Source organism: Planococcus citri, chromosome 2 (genome assembly GCF_950023065.1).
Source record: "Planococcus citri chromosome 2, ihPlaCitr1.1, whole genome shotgun sequence".
Classification (NCBI taxonomy): domain Eukaryota; kingdom Metazoa; phylum Arthropoda; class Insecta; order Hemiptera; family Pseudococcidae; genus Planococcus; species Planococcus citri.
The window spans coordinates 6,502,828-6,522,424 of record NC_088678.1 but is presented as its reverse complement, the minus strand read 5'-3'; the positions used below and the strand labels follow the sequence as shown (position 1 = coordinate 6,522,424).

Genomic DNA, 19,597 nt, shown 5'->3' with positions numbered 1-19,597 from the left:
ACTGATAATGTGATTTTTTTGATAGGAAAAAAACGTAAAAGTAAAGTAAAACACTACTAAATAATGTAGAAATTATTCTAATTCGAACGATAATTTAATTAATTACTCGGTTTACTAGTAAATTTTACATTCGTACTATTCCAATGTATCGTTGTTCGGTTTCGAGCTAACGTTTGAACCTGTTTCGAAGCTCGAATCGTTCCCATTAGCTTATCGAAAATATGACGAACGATAAGGCTGAAGGAGATATTCGCTCAGTCGAATGTTCCAAACCGTCGACCGGTCTGTGCGAATCTGCTAAATCATCCAGCATCGTCGAACCTAACCATTCTAGTCTTCCTGAATCGAGCTCGGTTCCAGATGCATCATCGACCAGTAAAGATATAGTAATAGTTAAAGCTAAAACAGAACGTAAAGTCTTCCGACCTTCGGTTAAAACAGTCAGCAGAATCCCAGCCGAGATCCTGAACGACGAACGATTAAAACAAGCTTGCAAAGTGTTACCTGAAAACTACGACTTCGAAGTACCCAAAACGATCTGGCGTATAAGGCAACTAAAAGCTCGACGTGTTGCTTTACAAATGCCAGAAGGGTTATTGATGTTTGCGGTCACATTATGCGATATTATAGAAGAGTTTACCGAAGCTGAGACCGTTATTATGGGCGATGTTACCTATGGAGCTTGTTGCGTCGACGATATCACTGCCAGAGCGTTACAAGTTGATTTACTAGTACATTACGGTCACAGTTGCCTAATACCCATTGATCCGAACATGGGCATCAAGTTTTTATATATTTTTGTCGATATTAAAATAAATATCGATCATTTTATCGATACGGTGTGCCATAATTTCGCACCGGATACGAGAATAGCTCTTGTGAGCACGGTGCAATTCTTAACATCGTTGCACGCTGCTCATGGAAAGCTACAAAAGAAAGGATACTCGACTAAGATACCTCAGAGTAAACCGCTGTCTCCTGGAGAGATTTTAGGATGTACTGCTCCTACCGTTAGCGATGTCGATATTATTTTATACTTGGGTGACGGTAGGTTCCATTTGGAAGCTGCTATGATCGCTAATCCTACGTTGAAAGCATACAGGTGAGTGTTTTTAGCACCCAACTGCATATTAATTCAGTGTAGATCTTATTTTCACACCTTCTGTCTTTCAGGTACGATCCATACGAGAAAAAAATAACCGAAGAATTCTACGATCATAATTTCATGCGAGAAAGCAGACAACAAGCTATCACCAAAGCCTTAAGTTCGTCAAAATTCGGTCTAATTCTAGGCACACTAGGTAGACAAGGAAGTCCAAAAGTACTCGATCAACTTAAAGTGAGTGTAAACACTAAACAAACCGATAACGACCTCAATTCGTCGTGATTTATTCTCTTTATAATATTATGTATACTTTATTACATTACTATCTGTTAACAGGAACGTATAACCAACGATTCGAATAAATCCTGTACCGTTATCCTACTCTCCGAAGTAATGCCCGATAAACTGAAACTATTCGGCAACAGTATAGATGCCTGGATACAAGTAGCATGTCCCAGATTATCCATAGACTGGGGAACGAACTTCGATAAACCTTTACTTACTCCTTACGAAGGCAACGTTGTACTTAATCACGCCGAATGGACTATCAAACAAGAACCAGACGATCATTATCCTATGGATTTCTACGCCGAAACCAGTCTAGGACCGTGGACACCTAATCACAAGTTTAAAGAAGGATGCTGCGGGAAAGCGTGTAAAAATAAGGATAAAAATTTATGAAGATCGAGTGTTCGACGACGTGCAGCGATGGAAATGGGAATAATTTCAAGAGCTTTTTTATACCTGTTCGAACAACCCTCATTTTTTCATAATCGTTCATTTTATTGTTTGTTGAAGAAGTGTTATCGATGTAGCTAATTGTTTACGTATGTTCATCGATGACCATTAGGGTGGCCTTTATAAATGGTGAAAAAATGTTCTCCAAATTTAATCGCTCCCAGTAACTAAATCGGTTCATTTCTCCCCAAAAAAATAAGGTCCTAAAATTTTCAACGTTAAAATTTTATTTTTTTAAAATGCCCCAAGCCTCCTTTGAGATTTTTTTTTTGTATTTTCCAGTACTTCAAAAAAAACCTCTTTGTTTTGAGAATTCTCATTATATAGACATACTTGCTCTATTACGATGCTTTTTGGGCCGGAAGAGGTTGTTGGAGGGGGAGGAGGAGGAGCTGGGACCCCAAAATTTAGGCGAAAATATGAAAAAATACACGTATTATGTGAGCAAATTTTGGCCCAGTTTTTGAACATTTAATCATCATAAAACTTGAGCGAGGTAAACATCGAAGGATAATTTTGACCTCCGTGGACCCGTTTGGGGGGGGGAGGGGTTCATATTCTTCAAACTTTTGTATTTGTAAAAATTTCCCAAATTCAAAAAAATGTTGACTGAAAACTAGAACTAGGTAAATACTGTAACTAAATTTAGAATACAAAGGACGTAAAGTGAATGGAGTAAAGAGAAATTTAAATACCCCCCCCCCCCCCCCCAATTGGAAAATAGGAACTTTTGTAATTTTTTTACATTTTTTTCTGCGTATGAACTTTTTAAATTTTTATTAGTAGATACCAAAAAATTCATTGAAAAGTGAACGAATAATTTTCTGGGTGGGGTGGAGGGGGGGGGGTCATAGCTCAAAAAAAAAATTAAATGTGCTGAATTCCAGAATTTTTTTGCCAAAAAATCGAGGTTATTACTTCAATCTTTATTTCGAATACGAAGGAGCGTTCGTGGGTAGATTTGGTATCGAGGAGGAGGAGGGGAGGGGGGGTATGAATGCCCCAAACATTTAAAAATGAGTATTTTTGTAATTTTTGTATGTTACGTCATCGCATTGACTTCTTTAAAATAATAAGAATGAGCCCTGAAAAAAATGTTTGAGCCCATGAAACCCATCAGATTAAGGGAGGAGGAGGGGGAGTCATGTGCCCAAGTTTTTAAAAAAAATGATTTAAATTTGCCGAATTTGAGAATTTTTTTACCAAAAAATCGAGGTAATCACTTCAATTTTTATTTCGAATACAAAGGAGCGTTCTTGGGTAGATTTGGTACCGAGGAGGGGGGGGGGTATGAATGCCCCAAAAATTTTAAAATGAGTATTTTTGTAATTTTTGTACGTTACTTCATCGCATTGACTTCTTTAAAATAATGAGAATGAGCCCAGAAAAAAATTTCTTAGTCCATGAAACCCATACGATTAAAAGGGAGGAGAGGGAGAGGGTCATGTGCCCAAGTTTAAAAAAAAAATAATTTAAATGTGCTGAATTTGAAAATTTTTTTATCGAAAAATCGAGGTAATTACTTCAATTTTTATTTCGGATACGAAGGAGCGTTCTTGGGTAGATTTGGTACCAGGGGGGGGGGGGGGGGGGGTATGAATGCCCCAAAAATTTTGAAATGAGTATTTTTGTAATTTTTGTACGTTACGTCATCGCATCGACTTCTTTATAATAATGAGAATGAGCCCTGAAAAAAATGTTTGAGCCCATGAAACCCATCAGATTAAGGTGAGGAGGGGGGGGGGGGGGGTCATGTGCCCAAGTTTTTCTGAAAAATAATTTAAATGTGCTGAATTTGAGAATTTTTTGACCAAAAAATCAAAGTACCTAATTAATTTAATTGTATTTTGAATACGAAGGACCATTCTTAAGCGGTTTGGGAAGGGGGGGGGGGGGATTAAACGCTCTAAGAATTTTGAAAATAAGTTTTTTGTCATTTTCGTACGTTTTGTCATCGCATTGACTTCCTTGACTCTGATCCTAGTACTAAAAAATATATAAAAAAGTGCAGTGAAGAATTATTTTGACCTCGTAGGGGGGAGGGGGTGTCATGTGCCCCAATTTTTCTGTTTAAATTTTGAAGATTTGCCAAATTTAAGGATTGTTTCGATTAAATGTCAAATTAATCACTTCGCTTACATTTTTTTTTTTTGGATATGAAGTACCTAAGACAGTCTTAAGAAGGGGGGGGGGGGTTAAATCCTCTTTAAATTTTGAAAATAATATTTTAGTATTTTTGTAATTGACTTATTTTATCATAATATGTACCAAAAAATGAAAAAAAAAAACGAGCTCGGAGAATAATTTTGATCTCGTGGGATGCACAGCTTGGTGGGAAGAGGGGGGGGGTTCATGTGTCCCGAGTTTTGATTAAATGATGAAAAATTATCGAATTCGAGGATTTTTTCGAACGATGAAGTACTTCAATGTTGATGTATTTAATTAGAAAGCGAAATATTTGGGGCAGACAGGGGGAGGAGGGGGGTTGAAATTCCCCGCAAAATTTGTAATGGCAAAACGTACCAAAATAAAATTACAAAAATGCTCATTTTAAGAAATTTTTGTAAGCTATTTATTTTATTAGACCTATTAGTTTTTTTTTAAATTCGTATAATTGAGTGTGAAAGTCGTCTAGGCCGATCCTCAAAAAATTTTGAGCCATTAACCCCCCCCCCCCCCGTCCTCTTCTTAAGACCTCCTCTTGGTCCTTCATTATGGCAAATACGATCAAAGTACTATTTCCTTCGAATTTTCAGAATATATAATTCTCAAATTCAGGAAATTTTCATGATTTTGAAAAATTTGAAGAAAATTACCCCCCCTCTCTCTTGAGACCTCCTTTTGGTCCTTCATATGGCAAATACGATCAACGTACTATTTACTTTGAGTTTTCAGAGTATACAATTCTCGAATTCAGAAAATTTTCGTGGTTTTGAAAAATTTGAAGAAAATTACCGCCCCCCCCCCCTCTCTCTTAAGACCTCTTTTTGTTCCTTCATATGGCAAATACGATCAAAGTACTATTTACTTTGAATTTTCAGAATATACAATTCTCAAATTCCGGAAATTTTCATGGTTTTGAAAAAATTGGAAGAAAATTACCCCCCCCCCCTCTTTTAAGACCTCCTTTTGGTCCTTCATATGGCAAATACGATCAAAGTACTATTTACTTGGAATTTTCAGAATATACAATTCCCAAATTCAGGAAATTTTCATGATTTTGAGAAAATTGGAAGAAAATTACTCCCCCCCCCTCCTTCTCTCCTTCTCCCCTCCTCTCTCCTGTGGGTCATTTCATTTATTTTTCAGAACTTGGAGCAGAAATGTAAATATGTTTTGACCTAAAACGTACAAAAATTACTAAACTGAGTACCTATTCATTTTTAAAATTTTGGAAGCATTCAACTCCCCTCCCCCCCCCCACTGGACCACCTTAGATTCTTCGCATTAGAAACACAATTACAGAACGTACATTCGAATTTTAAATTAAAAAATTCTCGAATTCGACAAATTTTCATCATTTGAAAACATTTAGGGTCAATGAACTCTCCCAAAATTGGTTTCATGGGGTTAAAATATTATTCTTCGCTGTTTAACTCGCACGAACATTCGAGCTTTATGATCTAAAAATTCAACGAGCCAAGATTTACTCGCAGACGAATTTTCTCTCACTTCAGGTCTTCATTTTGGAACCACAGCTTCCCTCCCCCCTCCCTCCTGCCACCAGCAATCCCATTTGAATCCAAAATGTATCGTAATGAAGCAAGTATGCGTATATTTTAGGAATTTGAAATAAAAACAGAATTTATTCTGAATTTGTAATGCTGAAAAAAAAAAAAAAAAAACTTTCCTATACTTCATGGTAGAGGCCTCAATCTTTCGAGCTGAAATTTTCAGGAGCTCGTTTTTCTAGAACAATGTACCGGTTTACTACTTCTTTGTTCACTCGCATCAATATTGATCAATCATCACTCAATCAAATCAATTTATCGATGTGTTTTTTTTTTCTCGAGTTTATCTACGTACTTATAAATGATTTTGCCTCGTTCAATATATTGTGTTGTTTTAACCATTCATTATGTTACGTTGAATTTTAGTTGAATTGAAAAATAGAAGACTTTGCGGTTTTTTATTTAGCTCTCTGTGTTCTAATAACTCGTCGAAGTTAACCCAATCCAATCAGCCGTGAATTTAAAAAGAATCCTGCGTACGATTGTATCGCCTCAGTTGAGAAATAATCTTCGAATTGGACTATAAACGACCAAGTTTAATTACACGATGGTTTCTTTTTGATAAAACAAAGAGCCTACCTACCTACGTAAAAAATTACACCATCCTGAGGAACCATTTGGACTAAACAGACGACGGTTCTGACTTGTGAGTGTCGACCACTGGACATTAATTATGAAAAAAATAATTTCAAACTCTACCCACTTCCTGATCAGCTGTGAACTTGTCCGCGCATGTGAAACGCCATCATTTTTGTCCTAAATAGTGATCGCCTTCCGTCGTTTTCGACTTCACAGAATCGATTTTATACCAACAATAGCGCCATATCGGTCGCTTCCACCGTACTCACCGTACTTAGTACTTACAAGTTACCTTCTAGATGAACGAATCGTTCGTCGTTCGATTTCACAGGCTTATTCGCAATTCGTTTTGATTTTACCAGTATCGTATTGTGGTGTACTTGTTCGTAGTCCTGTTTATATTGCGCACAATTGTAATGTATTTGTTGTGATCGAGTTGGAAAAAAAATTATGCCATTTATTTCGAAAGATTGGCGGTCTCCGGGCGAAGAATGGGTGAAAACCGAAGAAGGATGGGAAAAGAAGAAAATCCTAGAATGTAGTAATTTATCGTTAATCGAACGACATAATAACTTCGACAGGTAACTAAAGTTCTTTGTTTACTCGCTCAGCTGATCTTTGTTTTGGTTGCAATGCCTGCCTATATACTATAATGTGTTACAACACTCGTCTTCTTCAATTGATTCGTCTTTTTTATTAATGCAAATTTAAAACTCGAATTTAAATTCGTACATTTCAACTTGTATAGGTCGAGTAGGACAATTTAGATGTATTTTACGTTTATTTCTGGGAGGTTTTTTTTGCCTGAAATATGGCAATTGCCTATACAATGGATTACGTAACGTAATACTTTAATTGTATGTGCCATAAGTACACATATAAATTTATATCGCACAACTTCTTATATTACCGACCATTCGAATTTATAATCTCTTTTAAATCGTATTGTTATACGTACGATTGATGCGATTATTAATTTTCATTTTTGATTAGTAAAAGTACAACGGGTAGGTATAGGTAGGTAGGGGAGAAAAGTGTTGTAATTCATCTCGAATCGTAAAAGGTTTTTATGTCTTAAAATGTTGATTACAATTTCTTCACATCACAATTTTCATAACAATCGAGATTCGAGTACAATAACCTAACGTTGTTTTGATGGCGAATTTTTTTTTCTTTTTTTTTCGCTATCTGTTTCAACATTTCATCCATATCAATGAGAGATAATAAGATAAAGTATTCGAGCTTTTGTGTTTTTTATTTGTTATTATTCTTAAAATAGATAGGTATAAGTATACTTAACAACGTAGTAAATGAAGTAATGATTTTCAAAATTAGATCATATTTTTCGAGGTAAAATTCCTTTCCATAAATTCTAACTATGGTGGCGTTTTGCCATCAAGTGAATAATAGTTCCTCATCCTCATGATGTGTATGTAGTATCTTGGTGTAAATAACTTATGGTCGAAATAATTCATATTAAAACGCAATATAGCGTACTGTATTTGTATACTACGCGACGAATTATGTTGACAATTTTTCGGGTACTTTGTGGTTGAAATTTCAATCATTACGAGGATTAAAACAAGTACTTACTCGTAGTTGTATGGTTATTAATTCAGATACGCATAAAAGTGAACATGCGGTTTTGTCGTAGGATAAAATTAGAGGCACAAGGTTTGTTTTGAATTGAAGAGTGTTTTTGTCAGGGTAATTTTGGTTCGGTTGTATGTATTGTTTAATTAGTAATTTTGACGATTTGGATATAGGTACATAGTATGGTTTATAAAAATGATTGGATCTTTTTTTTTTTTTTTTTTTTAATTGTGTATCTGATGGAAACACGTTGGAAAATTTTTGTTATTTTAGTTTAGTTTGAAGATCCAAGCATATGCTCCGTTTTTGCCTCCACTTCCTCATTCTTTAAAATATCAGAGGTCAATGAACTCTGCGTAAATTTAATTACGAAATACTAACTTAAGTAAACAGGTTTACCTAGGTACAAAGTTGAAAGCTGCTGGTATTTTTTCGTAATGTTGTGATCCATTATGATAGTTGATTTTTTAAAAGCACAAATTTTTATTACGAGATTAAGATTGAATCACTTTTTTAAAAAAATGACTATCGTCTCGTAGGCGATTTTTAATGTTTTTCGATACCTACATTGGTGTAAAAAATCACATTGAGTTTGACTTTTAGAGATTTCATTACAAAAATTTTAAATAATTTTCAATGCCTTTCAAGCCCTCCCCCCCCCCTTCGAAAAGATACGTTTTCATTTTTCACATTTTCGTGCTGGAAATTTTTCAATCGACCCCTTCGAATTAGAATCATATTGTTCACCAGGTTGATATTTGGGTCATTCCATGTCAACTCAACCAAAAAAAGGCGATTTTCAAAGTCATGTCTCTCGATTTTGCTCAAATTTTTTTTACAATATCTACCCACCCAGTAAGTAAGAAAGCCGCAATCAGTTTGGTCCCAGCCCCCTCAGGGGGCGGGTGGTGGGGCTTCCATTATTTTCACATTGTCTCGAGGTACTCAACTTCAGCATCCCATTCCTCCAAAAGTATGATACTTTGATCAAAACTGATTTCACAGTTCGAAAGGGCATTGAATTTTGAACTTTTCAAGTATTTTTAAATTTTCAAAAGTTGAAAGTTGAATATTCAATTTGAAAGTTCGAATTTCAAAATGGCGCTGTAAGTGGGAGCTACCATTTAAAATTTTGAAAAAATTTCCACAGATGTACATTTTGATACTTTTTCGAAATATTTATGTTTTGAGATGGAACTCTTGACGGAGGAGGAGCACCCCCACCCCCAATTTTGGGTGAAACTTTCAAAAGAAAATCTGGGGAATGTGATATATTGAATTGTATGTTTTCGGCAACGCTGAACACGAATATGACGTCAGATTTTTGATTGGACCCCATCCACGGCCCCAAACAATTTTTTTGGACTTTTACCTATTGGGGGAGGTTCTGGGGGCCATGGGTGAAGTCGATTCGAAAAACTAAGGCAATATTCGTGTTCAGCGATATCGAAAACATACTACATATTGCATGTGTCACACGAATGTAACCATTTTGGGGGGGGTCACCCCCTTCGGGAAGATGCTGGAGGCCGTGGACGGGTCCAATCACAAATCTGACGTCATATTCGTGTTCAGCGTCACCAAAACCATACTATTTCATATGTCACACGAACAAAACGCTTTTTTGGACTTTTACACCCTTTGAGGAGGTGCTGGGGGCCGTGGATGGAGTCCAATCAAAAATCTGACGTCATATTCGTGTTCAGCGTTGCCGAAAACATACAATTCGATATATCACATGCCCCAGATTTTCTTTTGAAAGTTTCACCCAAAATTGGGGGTGGGGGTGCTCCCCCTCCGTCAAGAGTTCCATCTCAAAACATAAATATTTCGAAAAAGTATTAAAATGTACATCTATGGAAATTTTTTCAAAATTTTAAATGGTAGCTCCCACTTACAGCGCCATTTTGAAATTCAAACTTTCAAATTGAAAGTTCAACTTTCAACTTTTGAAAATTTAAAAATACTTGAAAAGTTCAAAATTTAATGCCCTTTCGAACTGTGAAATCAGTTTTGATCAAAGTATCATAGTTTTGGAGGAATGGGCTGCTGAAGTTGAGGTGAAAATAATGGAAGCCCCACCACCCGCCCCCTGAGGGGGCTGGGACCAAACTGATTGCGGCTTTCTTACTTACTGGGTGGGTAGATATTGTAAAAACAATTTGAGCAAAATCGAAGGACATGACCCAAAAACGTTGATGGTATTTGTGCTACTTGGTGCTAAACCATCACCTCCCCTCCCCCGCCCAAAAAATTATGTTTCCATATGTTTGTGCTGTAAATTTCTCGTTATGAGCTTTAAACTTTTTTTCTCCTTCTTCTTTAATTGACCTAAAAGCTCGGTTTTATGACGATTTTAGGATCCAGAAATTGACCTGAACTGCTCAAAATAAATTTTTAAAAACCAATAAATATTTTTTGAATTTGAAAAAATTTGCCAAAATTCGAAAAATTAATTTGGGCTGCTGAAACTTTGGTTATGGGGTTTCGGGCTATGTTTTTTCCAGAAGATGCGTCATCACAATCATCTCGAGTGGCTCCCTTTTTCAGAAAACCAGCACAATTTTTCACCGTATCTTGAGAAGAGGAGGGAGGGATTTTTTCACAAAGCCAGGCTCACAAATTCTTCAGGGTGTGTATGAGATAGCTCAAATATGAGATCCCATTTAAAAATGTTTGATAAAGTTTTTGAACTTTCTGATTTTCAATCAAAATATCTCAAACATAAAAACTGAGAAAAAAAGCATTGAAAACAAATGGGAAGTTTTTAAAACGCTGATATTTCTTAAAAGTCGATTTTTTGTAATGAAAAAACTGCCCACATTTGACATTTTTCCTCATGAAGAAATTTTTTCAATATTTTTAATGCTCTAATAATTTTTTTAGGGTCGAAAAATTCAATGCATTGGTATTGGTTTTTCAAAGTTAGGCTAATTTAATTTTTTTAAAACCCCTGTTTTCCTCTCGCTCTCTCACCTGGTCTTCTCAAGGGTCTCAGATGTCTCTACTGTCTCTAAGATTATCCCTTTTGATTTTTGAATTTTCGCTGTATTTAAAAATTATGATGCTCAATATGTGGGTTCTCATTTTGTGTTCTCACTCGATTACTTAAGTAGGTGGTTGGATATTTTGAGGAAATAATTCTTCATCTTTTGAATTTCTCCAAGTTCAAAAAAAATGGCATAGAGAGTCCCATAAAGTCGAGTCAAAAGTCAAAAAGAAATCTGTTGGATGAATTTTATTTTCACGTAGCCTGTTTTGAATTTTACATTTTTGTGATAAAAAGTTTTCTAAATCATAACTTTCCTTTCGAGAAGAAGTTTTCCTCTATCTTCCAAGCAGTACCTATTAGTTGAATTCCCTTGTACTTACGTGCTAAACCCTCACCAAAATCGAAAAAATCAAAAAAATGATATAAAAGTTCCCGAACATTTTTTTTTAATTCTCAATTTCTGTGTGAGAATTCTTCCAACTTACATGACTCTGTTTTCAGGGGAAACTTTTCTATAAAAAAATACTTTAAAAATTTCATTTTTGATTTTTTTCAACTGCAATAAGGGGCTTTGTTCAGTACAAATTCCAATCTTTGAAATTCATTTTTCTATTTTTGACTTCTGATAATTTGAAGATTCATTTCCCACGAAAAAAAATCAAAATTTGATTGAAATAAAGTAGAAGGCTGGAATTTGGATTATACCCTATTTCCAACATCCGGAGTCGATTGTTGATGGTTTCGATCTGTTCTGGAGCCTCCAGTGGACTTTCAGTTTCTCCAGTTTTCGAAAAAATGTCTTAAATAAGATGAAAATGAAATTCAGCTCTTATAAAGCCGGATTTACCATCTTTGTGATCATTTCGATCAACTTTGGCATGCATTTCTATAGTGTCTGTTTATGCCAATTCAAATCCAAAATTTTCTCCAGCAATAAATACCTATATTTTTGAAGAAAATAAAAATTCACGATTTGCAACAATTATTAGTAGGTACTCGAAAAAAGCTAAAATTTGAGTTTTACCTTTATTTTCAACCTCAACTTCAGAGGCAATTGGTGGTGGTTTCGAGCAGTTCTGGAGCCTCCAGTGGATTTTCAATTTTCGAAAAAAATTAAATTCAGCTTCTGTAAACTCGGATTTACTATTTTTGTGACCGTTTCGATCGATTTTGACCCACATTTTCAAAATTAAATGGCGTCAATTCAAATTCAAAATTTTCTCCAGCGGTTATTTTTTTTTTTACTCGAACGAATTGACAATAAAAGCTAAAATTTAGTTTATGCTTCATTTTTGACTTTCTCAATTGACTATAGGTGGTTTTAAGCTACTCTGGAGCCTCCAGTAGATTTTTAGTTTCTCCAGTTTAAAAAAGGAAAAAAAAGTTCTAAATTGGGTAAAAATTGCATCCAATGTCCATAACATCAAATTCACCATCTACCTTGCCCTTTCGATGGATTTTGACCCACATTTTCAAAATTAACTGGTGCCAATTCAAATTCAAAATTTTCTCCAGCGATCATTTTTGAAGAAAAAAAATTGAAAAATTCACAATTCTCGAACGAATAAACAAAAAAAGCTAAAATTTGGTTTGTACTTCATTTTTGACTTTCTCAACTGATTATAGGTGATTTTGAGCTGTTCTGGAGCCTCCAGTAGATTTTCAATTTCTCCAGTTTAAAAAAGGAAAAAAAGTTCCAAATTGGGTAAAAATTGAATCCAATGTTCATACATCGAATTCACCATCTATGTTGCCCTTTCGATTTATTTTGACCCACATTTTCAAAATTAACTGGCGCCAATTCAAATTTAATATTTTCTCCAACGATCATTTTTAAAAAAAAAACAAAAAAATGAAAAATTCACGATTCTCAAACGACTAAACAAAAAAAGCTAAAATTTGGTTTGTACTTCATTTTTGACCTTCTCGATTGACTAGAGGCGATTTTGAGCTGTTCTGGAGCCTCCAGTAGATTTTCAGTTTCTCCAGTCTGAAAAAGGAAAAAAAAGTTCTAAATTGGGTAAAAATTGAAACCAATGTTCGATAACATCGAATTCATCATCTATGTTACCTTTTCGATCAATTTTGACCCATATTTTCGAAATTAACTGGTGCCGATTCAAATTCAAAATTTTCTCCAGCGATCATTTTTGGAAAAAAAAATGAAAAATTCACGATTCTAAAAGGACTGAACGAAAAAATCTGAAATCTAATTTGTACTTCATTTTTCACCTTCTCGATTGACTAGAGGTGATTTTGAGCTGTTCTGGAGCCTCCAGCAGATTTTCAGTTTCTCCAGTTTAAAAAAAGGGGGGAAGTTCTAAATTGGGTAAAAATTGAACCCAATGTCAGTGACATCGAATTCATCATCTATGTTGCGCTTTCGGTCGATGTTGACCCACACTTTCAAAATTAACTGGCGCCAATTCAACTTCAAAATTTTCTCCAGCGATAATTTAAAAAAAAAAAAACAAAAAAAAATCACGATTCTTGAACGACTTGACGAAAAAATCTGAAATTTGGTTTGTACTTCATTTTTTACTTTCTCGATCGACTAAAGGTGGTTTTGAGCAGTTCTGGAGCCTCCAGTAGATTTTCAGTTTCTCCAGTTTAATAAGAAGGGAAAAATCTTAAATTGCGTAAAAATTGAACCTAATGTCCATAACATCAAATCCACCATCTATGATCCCCTTTCAATCGATTTTGGATCATATGTTTTCAAAATCAACTGGAACCGATTCAAATTCAAAACTTTCTCCAGCGATGATATTTTTTAAAAATTGAAAAATGCACATTCTCGAACTACTAAACAAAAAAAGCTGAAATTTGGTTTATATCCTATTGTCAACCTCACGAATCGATTACAGAAGGTTTCCAGCTGTTCTGGAGCCTCCAGTAGATTTTCAATTTCTCCAGTTTTTGAAGAAAAAAAAACTATAAATAGGGTCAAAACGAAATTCCGCTTCGTAAACTTGAATTCACCATCTTTGTAACATTTTTGATTGATTTTCGCTCAAATTTTCCCAAAATTAATTTGGGCTAGTTCAAATTCAAAATTTTCTCCAGCAATTGTTTTTTTTTGTTGGAAATAATGAAAAATTTACAGTCCGCGAAGAAATGGACAAAAAAAGCTGAAATTTGATTTGTACCCTATTTTCAACCTCCAAAATCGATTGACGATGGTTTCCAGCTGTTCTGGAGCCTCCAGTAGATTTTTATTTTCTCCAGTTTTTGAAAAAAACTACTTTTTAGAATGACATTCCGCTCCTGTAAACTCTTCGTGGCTTCTTCAATCAATTTTAGCACATATTCTCAAAATTAGCTTGTGGCAGTTCAAATCCAAAATTTTCTCCAGCGTTAATAAGCAAGTGTTTTTGATTTTAAAAAATGAGAAATTCACGGTTCGTGAACGAGTACCCCCCCCCCCCCATGTATAATTTGGTTTGTACCCCATTTTCGACCTTCCGGATCGTTTTTTGATGAATTCGAGCTGTTCTGGAGCCTCCAGCGGATTTTCGGTTTCTTCAATTTGAGAAACAGTGTGCTCAAGTTTCGGCTAAAATTCTTCAACATTCATTTTGAAGATTTTGTTAGACACCCTGTGATTATTCAAAATACGAGTATAATATTTCACCTTCTAAGTAAAATAGTTTTTCTCTTCTTCTGTAGGCATAAAATACCTTCATACCCCCCTCCACCCTCCCTCATTGGAAAAATTAATGACCCTAGTACACAACACATTCGAACAAATCTCCCTATTAGATGATTTTTAGAATGACATCATTTCGCCATTGTTCGTGTGCATTCTACTTAATGATCTGTGTAGAAGAGTGTACTGTGTAGGCCTTTATACACAGCGAGGAAAAACAATAGCCAGGTCGGAAAATCTATGTCACCGTCTCGTCTCGTCTGGCTCGACCACATTAGACATTTCGGCCTCAACTCGCAGCAGTTAACATTTAACACATAGGTATAGATAGGTAAAAAAAAAAACAACGAATCGTTAAGATTTTTTCTTTATTAGTCTACGCGATAGTTTTAGTAGTGATATACCTATAGTGAAAGTGAAACGAATTATTATTTTTCATCAGGTGGTACCCAGCTAAGTAATGATGAAGCTAGACCCACGAAAAAGGGAAAATATGGTAGCCTATACGATTTTCTCTATTTCTTTTTCATTTGCTGGCTCACACAAGACGTAAAGGTGAAGTAAAATAGGCCTACGTAGGCCTGCCTATGTATAAATGAAAGAAAAAAAAAAAGAAAAAAGTCAAACAATGCACTGTAGAACGGCAGTAGGCAGTAATCGTAGTTGTAACGGTCAAGGTTCGGCTTCGGGAATTTCTTATCATTGATTTTGATTTTCCACCAGCGAGTTGCATTGTTACCATGGTAACTCGATGAAACTGTTGTTGTGTCCTTGAATTCTGCTGAAAATTCTCTCCTATGCTAATATGTGCGTAATGAAATTTTCCCTTTGTACTCGTAATCGTGCGAATGTATACAGTTCACTGTTCAGTCGACCAATCCTCGTCGACAAAATGGAAATTTTGCTCCGCTAGATAATTGACAAAAAAAAAAAAAAATCGACATAATTATGGTACCCAGAATGTCGAATTTTTCCTCTTCGTGTAAACGGTTCTTTCTCGCATCTGAATCGTAAGTATAAAAATATAAGAAGGCATCAAGAACGTAAGAACGTAGTATTGTAATTAATATCGTATTACGTAATGGTAATAATAATGGTACATCCTCCTCTTTATCATGCTCTACTTAAATGTACGATTGCTCTCTTAATTAACAATAAGACCATCGCGATGCTCCGCAGTCCGCAATAAAGAGGAAAAAAAGTGAAGGTAAATTACCGTCTTGTGATTTGGATTGGCGTATAGAGGAGTGTGGGGCAGAGAAGAGAGGCATACGTCAATCGTGACACCGAGTAATATACCTTTACCTACTATATTACGCGGAAATATACGTACAACTACACCGTAGGTAGGTACCTATTCGAAAATTAGTAAACTTATTTAGATTTTGGCTCGTAATACCACCGATGTAGTTTTCATGTTAAACAGGCATTACGCTCGATGGTGGCTGCTGGGTAATGACCGGGCATCGTTTAAAGTTTTTTTTTTTTTTTACCTATTTGATGTAGTATTCGTGGTTTACTCTATATTGCCATTGCACCGTCGAGTGGAACGAATTTTTATGAAACTCGACTGCCATTTTTATTACTCGACGTATTTGTGTACTTTATAGTATTGCACTCACACTCTCTTATCTTTCTGCCCCCTTTTTATATTTTTTTGTCTCATTTCGAATGCACCTAGGTAATCTATTTTTTTACGTAGTTCTATTATTTTTATCGTTTTTTTTTACGAAGGGATTGGTGCAACTTTCTTTGGTGCAGGTGGATAAAATACTGTATTGTTTATAACGAAGGAGAGGAGTAGGTAATTAAGCTCGATTAAGTTGGGATTTTTATTAAAGTCGATGTTGACGTTGATGTCGTTTTATGTACTTGTATTTAAAATTTTGATTAGATTTTTATTGTTTTTTTTTCTTTCTTTGCAGGTATTCGAACGAAGAAAACACATGTACCAATCCGGTGAATACGTCATGGTGAGTGAATTGAATGCAAAAATATTGATATTTGGTAATTTTATTTTACACGAGTCTTCGTTTTAGTAAGTGGATGGGGTTGCAGGTATCTGATTGCTTTAGATCTGAAAATGAAAGGGGTGAGAAGGGGTGAGGGGGAGGAAAAGGAATGAAATTCTCATCCCGGAAGATGCCAAAAGTAAGTACGTTAAATACCAGTGAGAAGGATTTCATCAGACTGGCCAAAAGTGGAAAAAGTCAAAGAAACTGTGAAGGAATTTTGCAATTTTTACTTCAAAATCAAGAAATTTTGTGGATTAAATTAACTGGAATATGCTGGTGAAGATTTTTTAATGCTAGCGATTTTTTTTTCAACGAGAAAGTAATGTACCTAACTGAAGCAACAAAATGTTAATTTTCTTTCAAATGAAATGCTAGTATTTCAAACCTTTCTCGTCCCTTCCAGTCTTTGCAGACTGATAGGGAGGAAAGAAGGAGGAGTGGTTTTCCCCACCAGAACTTTTTTTGAGGATCTGCGAAGAGTCTTATCCAAATCTGTTGCACTGAAATGGCCCTTAAAAAAATTAACTCAATTAACCCCATAATCTGCTACTTGGACTTTTTTCTGCTCTTAAATTGTTTTCTCCAGGGTCCGGATTTCCTACCTAAGTTCCCCTCCCTTCCCCTCCCTCCATTCCCTTTCTAAGAATATCGTTATGCTGCCGAGATTTTCAAATCAAAAAGTGGTTATATGATAAGTAGGTAATCGATGTTTGCGATTTTCAATTCCAAATAATCGATTTGTGTTCGAAAATAAACAATCAAAATTTTACATCATAAATTATTTTTTCTTGATCGGAAATCGATCATTATCGAAAATTAAATAATCGAATCCAAAAATCGATTCATTTTCGATTTTTCAGCTCATTTGATTTTTGAAATGAAGAATCAATTTTAACCTCGTAAATAGATTCTTGATCAACTCTCGATCATCAACGAAAATCGATTACTCGAATTCTAAAATCGATTAATCGAATCCAAAAATCGACTCATTATCTATTTGTAATCTCGTTTGATTTTTGAAATGAAAAAAAATCAATTTTAGCCTTATAAATAGATTTTAGATCAACACTCAATCATGATCGAAAATCGATTATTTGAATTCATAAATCGATTCATTTTCGATGTTTTATCTCGTTTGACTTTTAAAATGAAAAATCACTCTCGATAATTATCGAAAATCATTACTCGAATCCTGAAATCGAATAATCGAATCCAAAAATCGGTTCATTTTGATCTCGTTTGATTTTTGAAATGAAAAATAAAAATAAAATTCAATTTTAGACTTGTAAGTTGTATAAATAGATTTCTGATCAATACTCAATATTTAGATATTAAAAATCGATTACCTACTTGAATCCAAAAATCGATTTTTTTTTTGCGATTTTTGATCTCATTTGATTTTAGAAATGAAAAATCAAATAAATAGATTCTTGATCAACTCTCGATATTTATTGAAAATCGATTTCATGAATCCAAAAATCGATTCTCATTTGATTTTTGAAATGAAAAATCACTTTCAGACTCATTTATAAATAAATTCTTGATCAACTCTCGATACTTATCGAAAATCGATTACTCGAATCCTGAAATCGAATAATCGAATCCAAAAATCGATTCATTTTAATCTCGTTTGATTTTTGAAATGAAAAATAAAAATAAAATTCAATTTTAGACTTGTAAGTTGTATAAATAGATTTCTGATCAATACTCAATATTTAGATATTAAAAATCGATTACCTACTTGAATCCAAAAATCGATTTTTTTTGCGATTTTTGATCTAATTTGATTTTTGAAATGAAAAATCAAATAAATACATTCTTGATCAACTATCGATATTTATCGAAAATCGATTTCATGAATCCAAAAATCGATTCTCATTTGACTTTTGAAATGAAAAAAATCGATCACTCGAATCCTAAAATCGAATAATCGAGTCCAAAAATCGATTCTTTTTCGATTTTTGATCTTATTTGATTTTTGAAATGAAAAATCAAATGAATAGATTCTTGATCAACTCTCGATCTTCATCAAAAATCGATTACTCGAATCCAAAAATCGATTATTTTTCGATTTTTTATCTCGTTTGACTTTTGAAATGAAAAATCACTTTCAGACTCATCATGAATAAATTCTTGATCAACTCTCGATAATTATCGAAAATCGATTACTCAAATCCTAAAATCGAATAATCGAATCCAAAAATCGATTTTTTGCGATTTTTGATCTTAATTGATTTTTGAAAAAATGAAAAATCAAATGAAAAGATTCTTGATCAACTCTCGATCTTTATCGAAAATCGATTACTCAAATCCTAAAATCGAATAATCGAATCCAAAAATCGATTTTTTGCGATTTTTGATCTTAATTGATTTTTGAAAAAATGAAAAATCAAATGAAAAGATTCTTGATCAACTCTCGATCTTTATCGAAAATCGATTACTCGAATCCAAAAATCGATTCTTTTTCGATTGTTTATCTCGTTTGACTTTTGAAATAAAAAATCACTTTCAGACTCATTGTACGAGTAAATAAATTCTTGATCAACTCGACTCGATAATTATCGAAAATCGATTACTCTAATCCTAAAATCGAATAATCAAATCCAAAAATCGATTCATTTTTCATCTCATTTAATTTTTGAAATGAAAAAATCAAATAGGTAAATAGATTCTTGATCAACTCTCGATCTTTATCGAAAATCGCAAAAATCGATTCTTTTTCGATTTTTGATCTCATTTGATATTTGAAATGAAAAATCTGTTTTAGCCTCATTAATAGATTCTCGATCAACTCTCGATCATTATCGATAAATCGATTACTCGAATCCTAAAATCGAATAAACAGTAAACTGATCCAAAAATCGATTCTTTTTTCGATTTTTGAGCTCATTTGATTTTTAAATTTTAGCCTCATAAATCGATTCTCGATCAACTCTCGATCATTATCGAAAATCGATTACTCGAATTCGAAAATCGATCAATCAAATTCCCAAAAATCGATTTGTTTTTGAATTTTGAGAAATCAATTTCAGCATCATAAATAGACTCCAAAAATCAGATTTCCATACTTTAAAATCGCCGGAAGTTCCAGAAAATTGGATGTATTTGAGTAAATTTGAGCAATGTGCTCCAAAATTTTTTAAAAAATCACTCTTTAATTTTTTTCTGATTAAAAAAATTAAAGCGAATTATTCT

The 19,597-nt window shown here is 34.1% G+C and overlaps 2 protein-coding genes across 2 annotated transcripts in view; both read left to right on the top strand.

Annotated features, from left to right (window-relative positions):
* The first annotated feature begins 10 nt into the window (after window positions 1–10).
* Window positions 11–5,975, top strand: Dph1 (diphthamide biosynthesis 1). The gene is made up of 3 exons (XM_065348208.1): window positions 11–1,102; window positions 1,174–1,339; window positions 1,442–5,975. Exons 1-3 carry the CDS (start codon window positions 222–224, stop codon window positions 1,784–1,786), a joined length of 1,392 nt encoding a protein of 463 aa, XP_065204280.1. The 5' UTR covers window positions 11–221; the 3' UTR covers window positions 1,787–5,975.
* Window positions 5,976–6,496: 521 nt separating this feature from the next.
* Window positions 6,497–19,597, top strand: part of LOC135834348 (F-box only protein 32) — a 31,672-nt gene continuing 18,571 nt past the window's right edge. Inside the window, exons 1-2 of the mRNA XM_065348209.1 lie at window positions 6,497–6,734; window positions 16,313–16,360. Of these exons, the coding sequence (XP_065204281.1) occupies window positions 6,604–6,734; window positions 16,313–16,360 (179 nt within the window). The 5' untranslated portion in view covers window positions 6,497–6,603. The remainder of the gene's footprint in view (window positions 6,735–16,312; window positions 16,361–19,597) is intronic.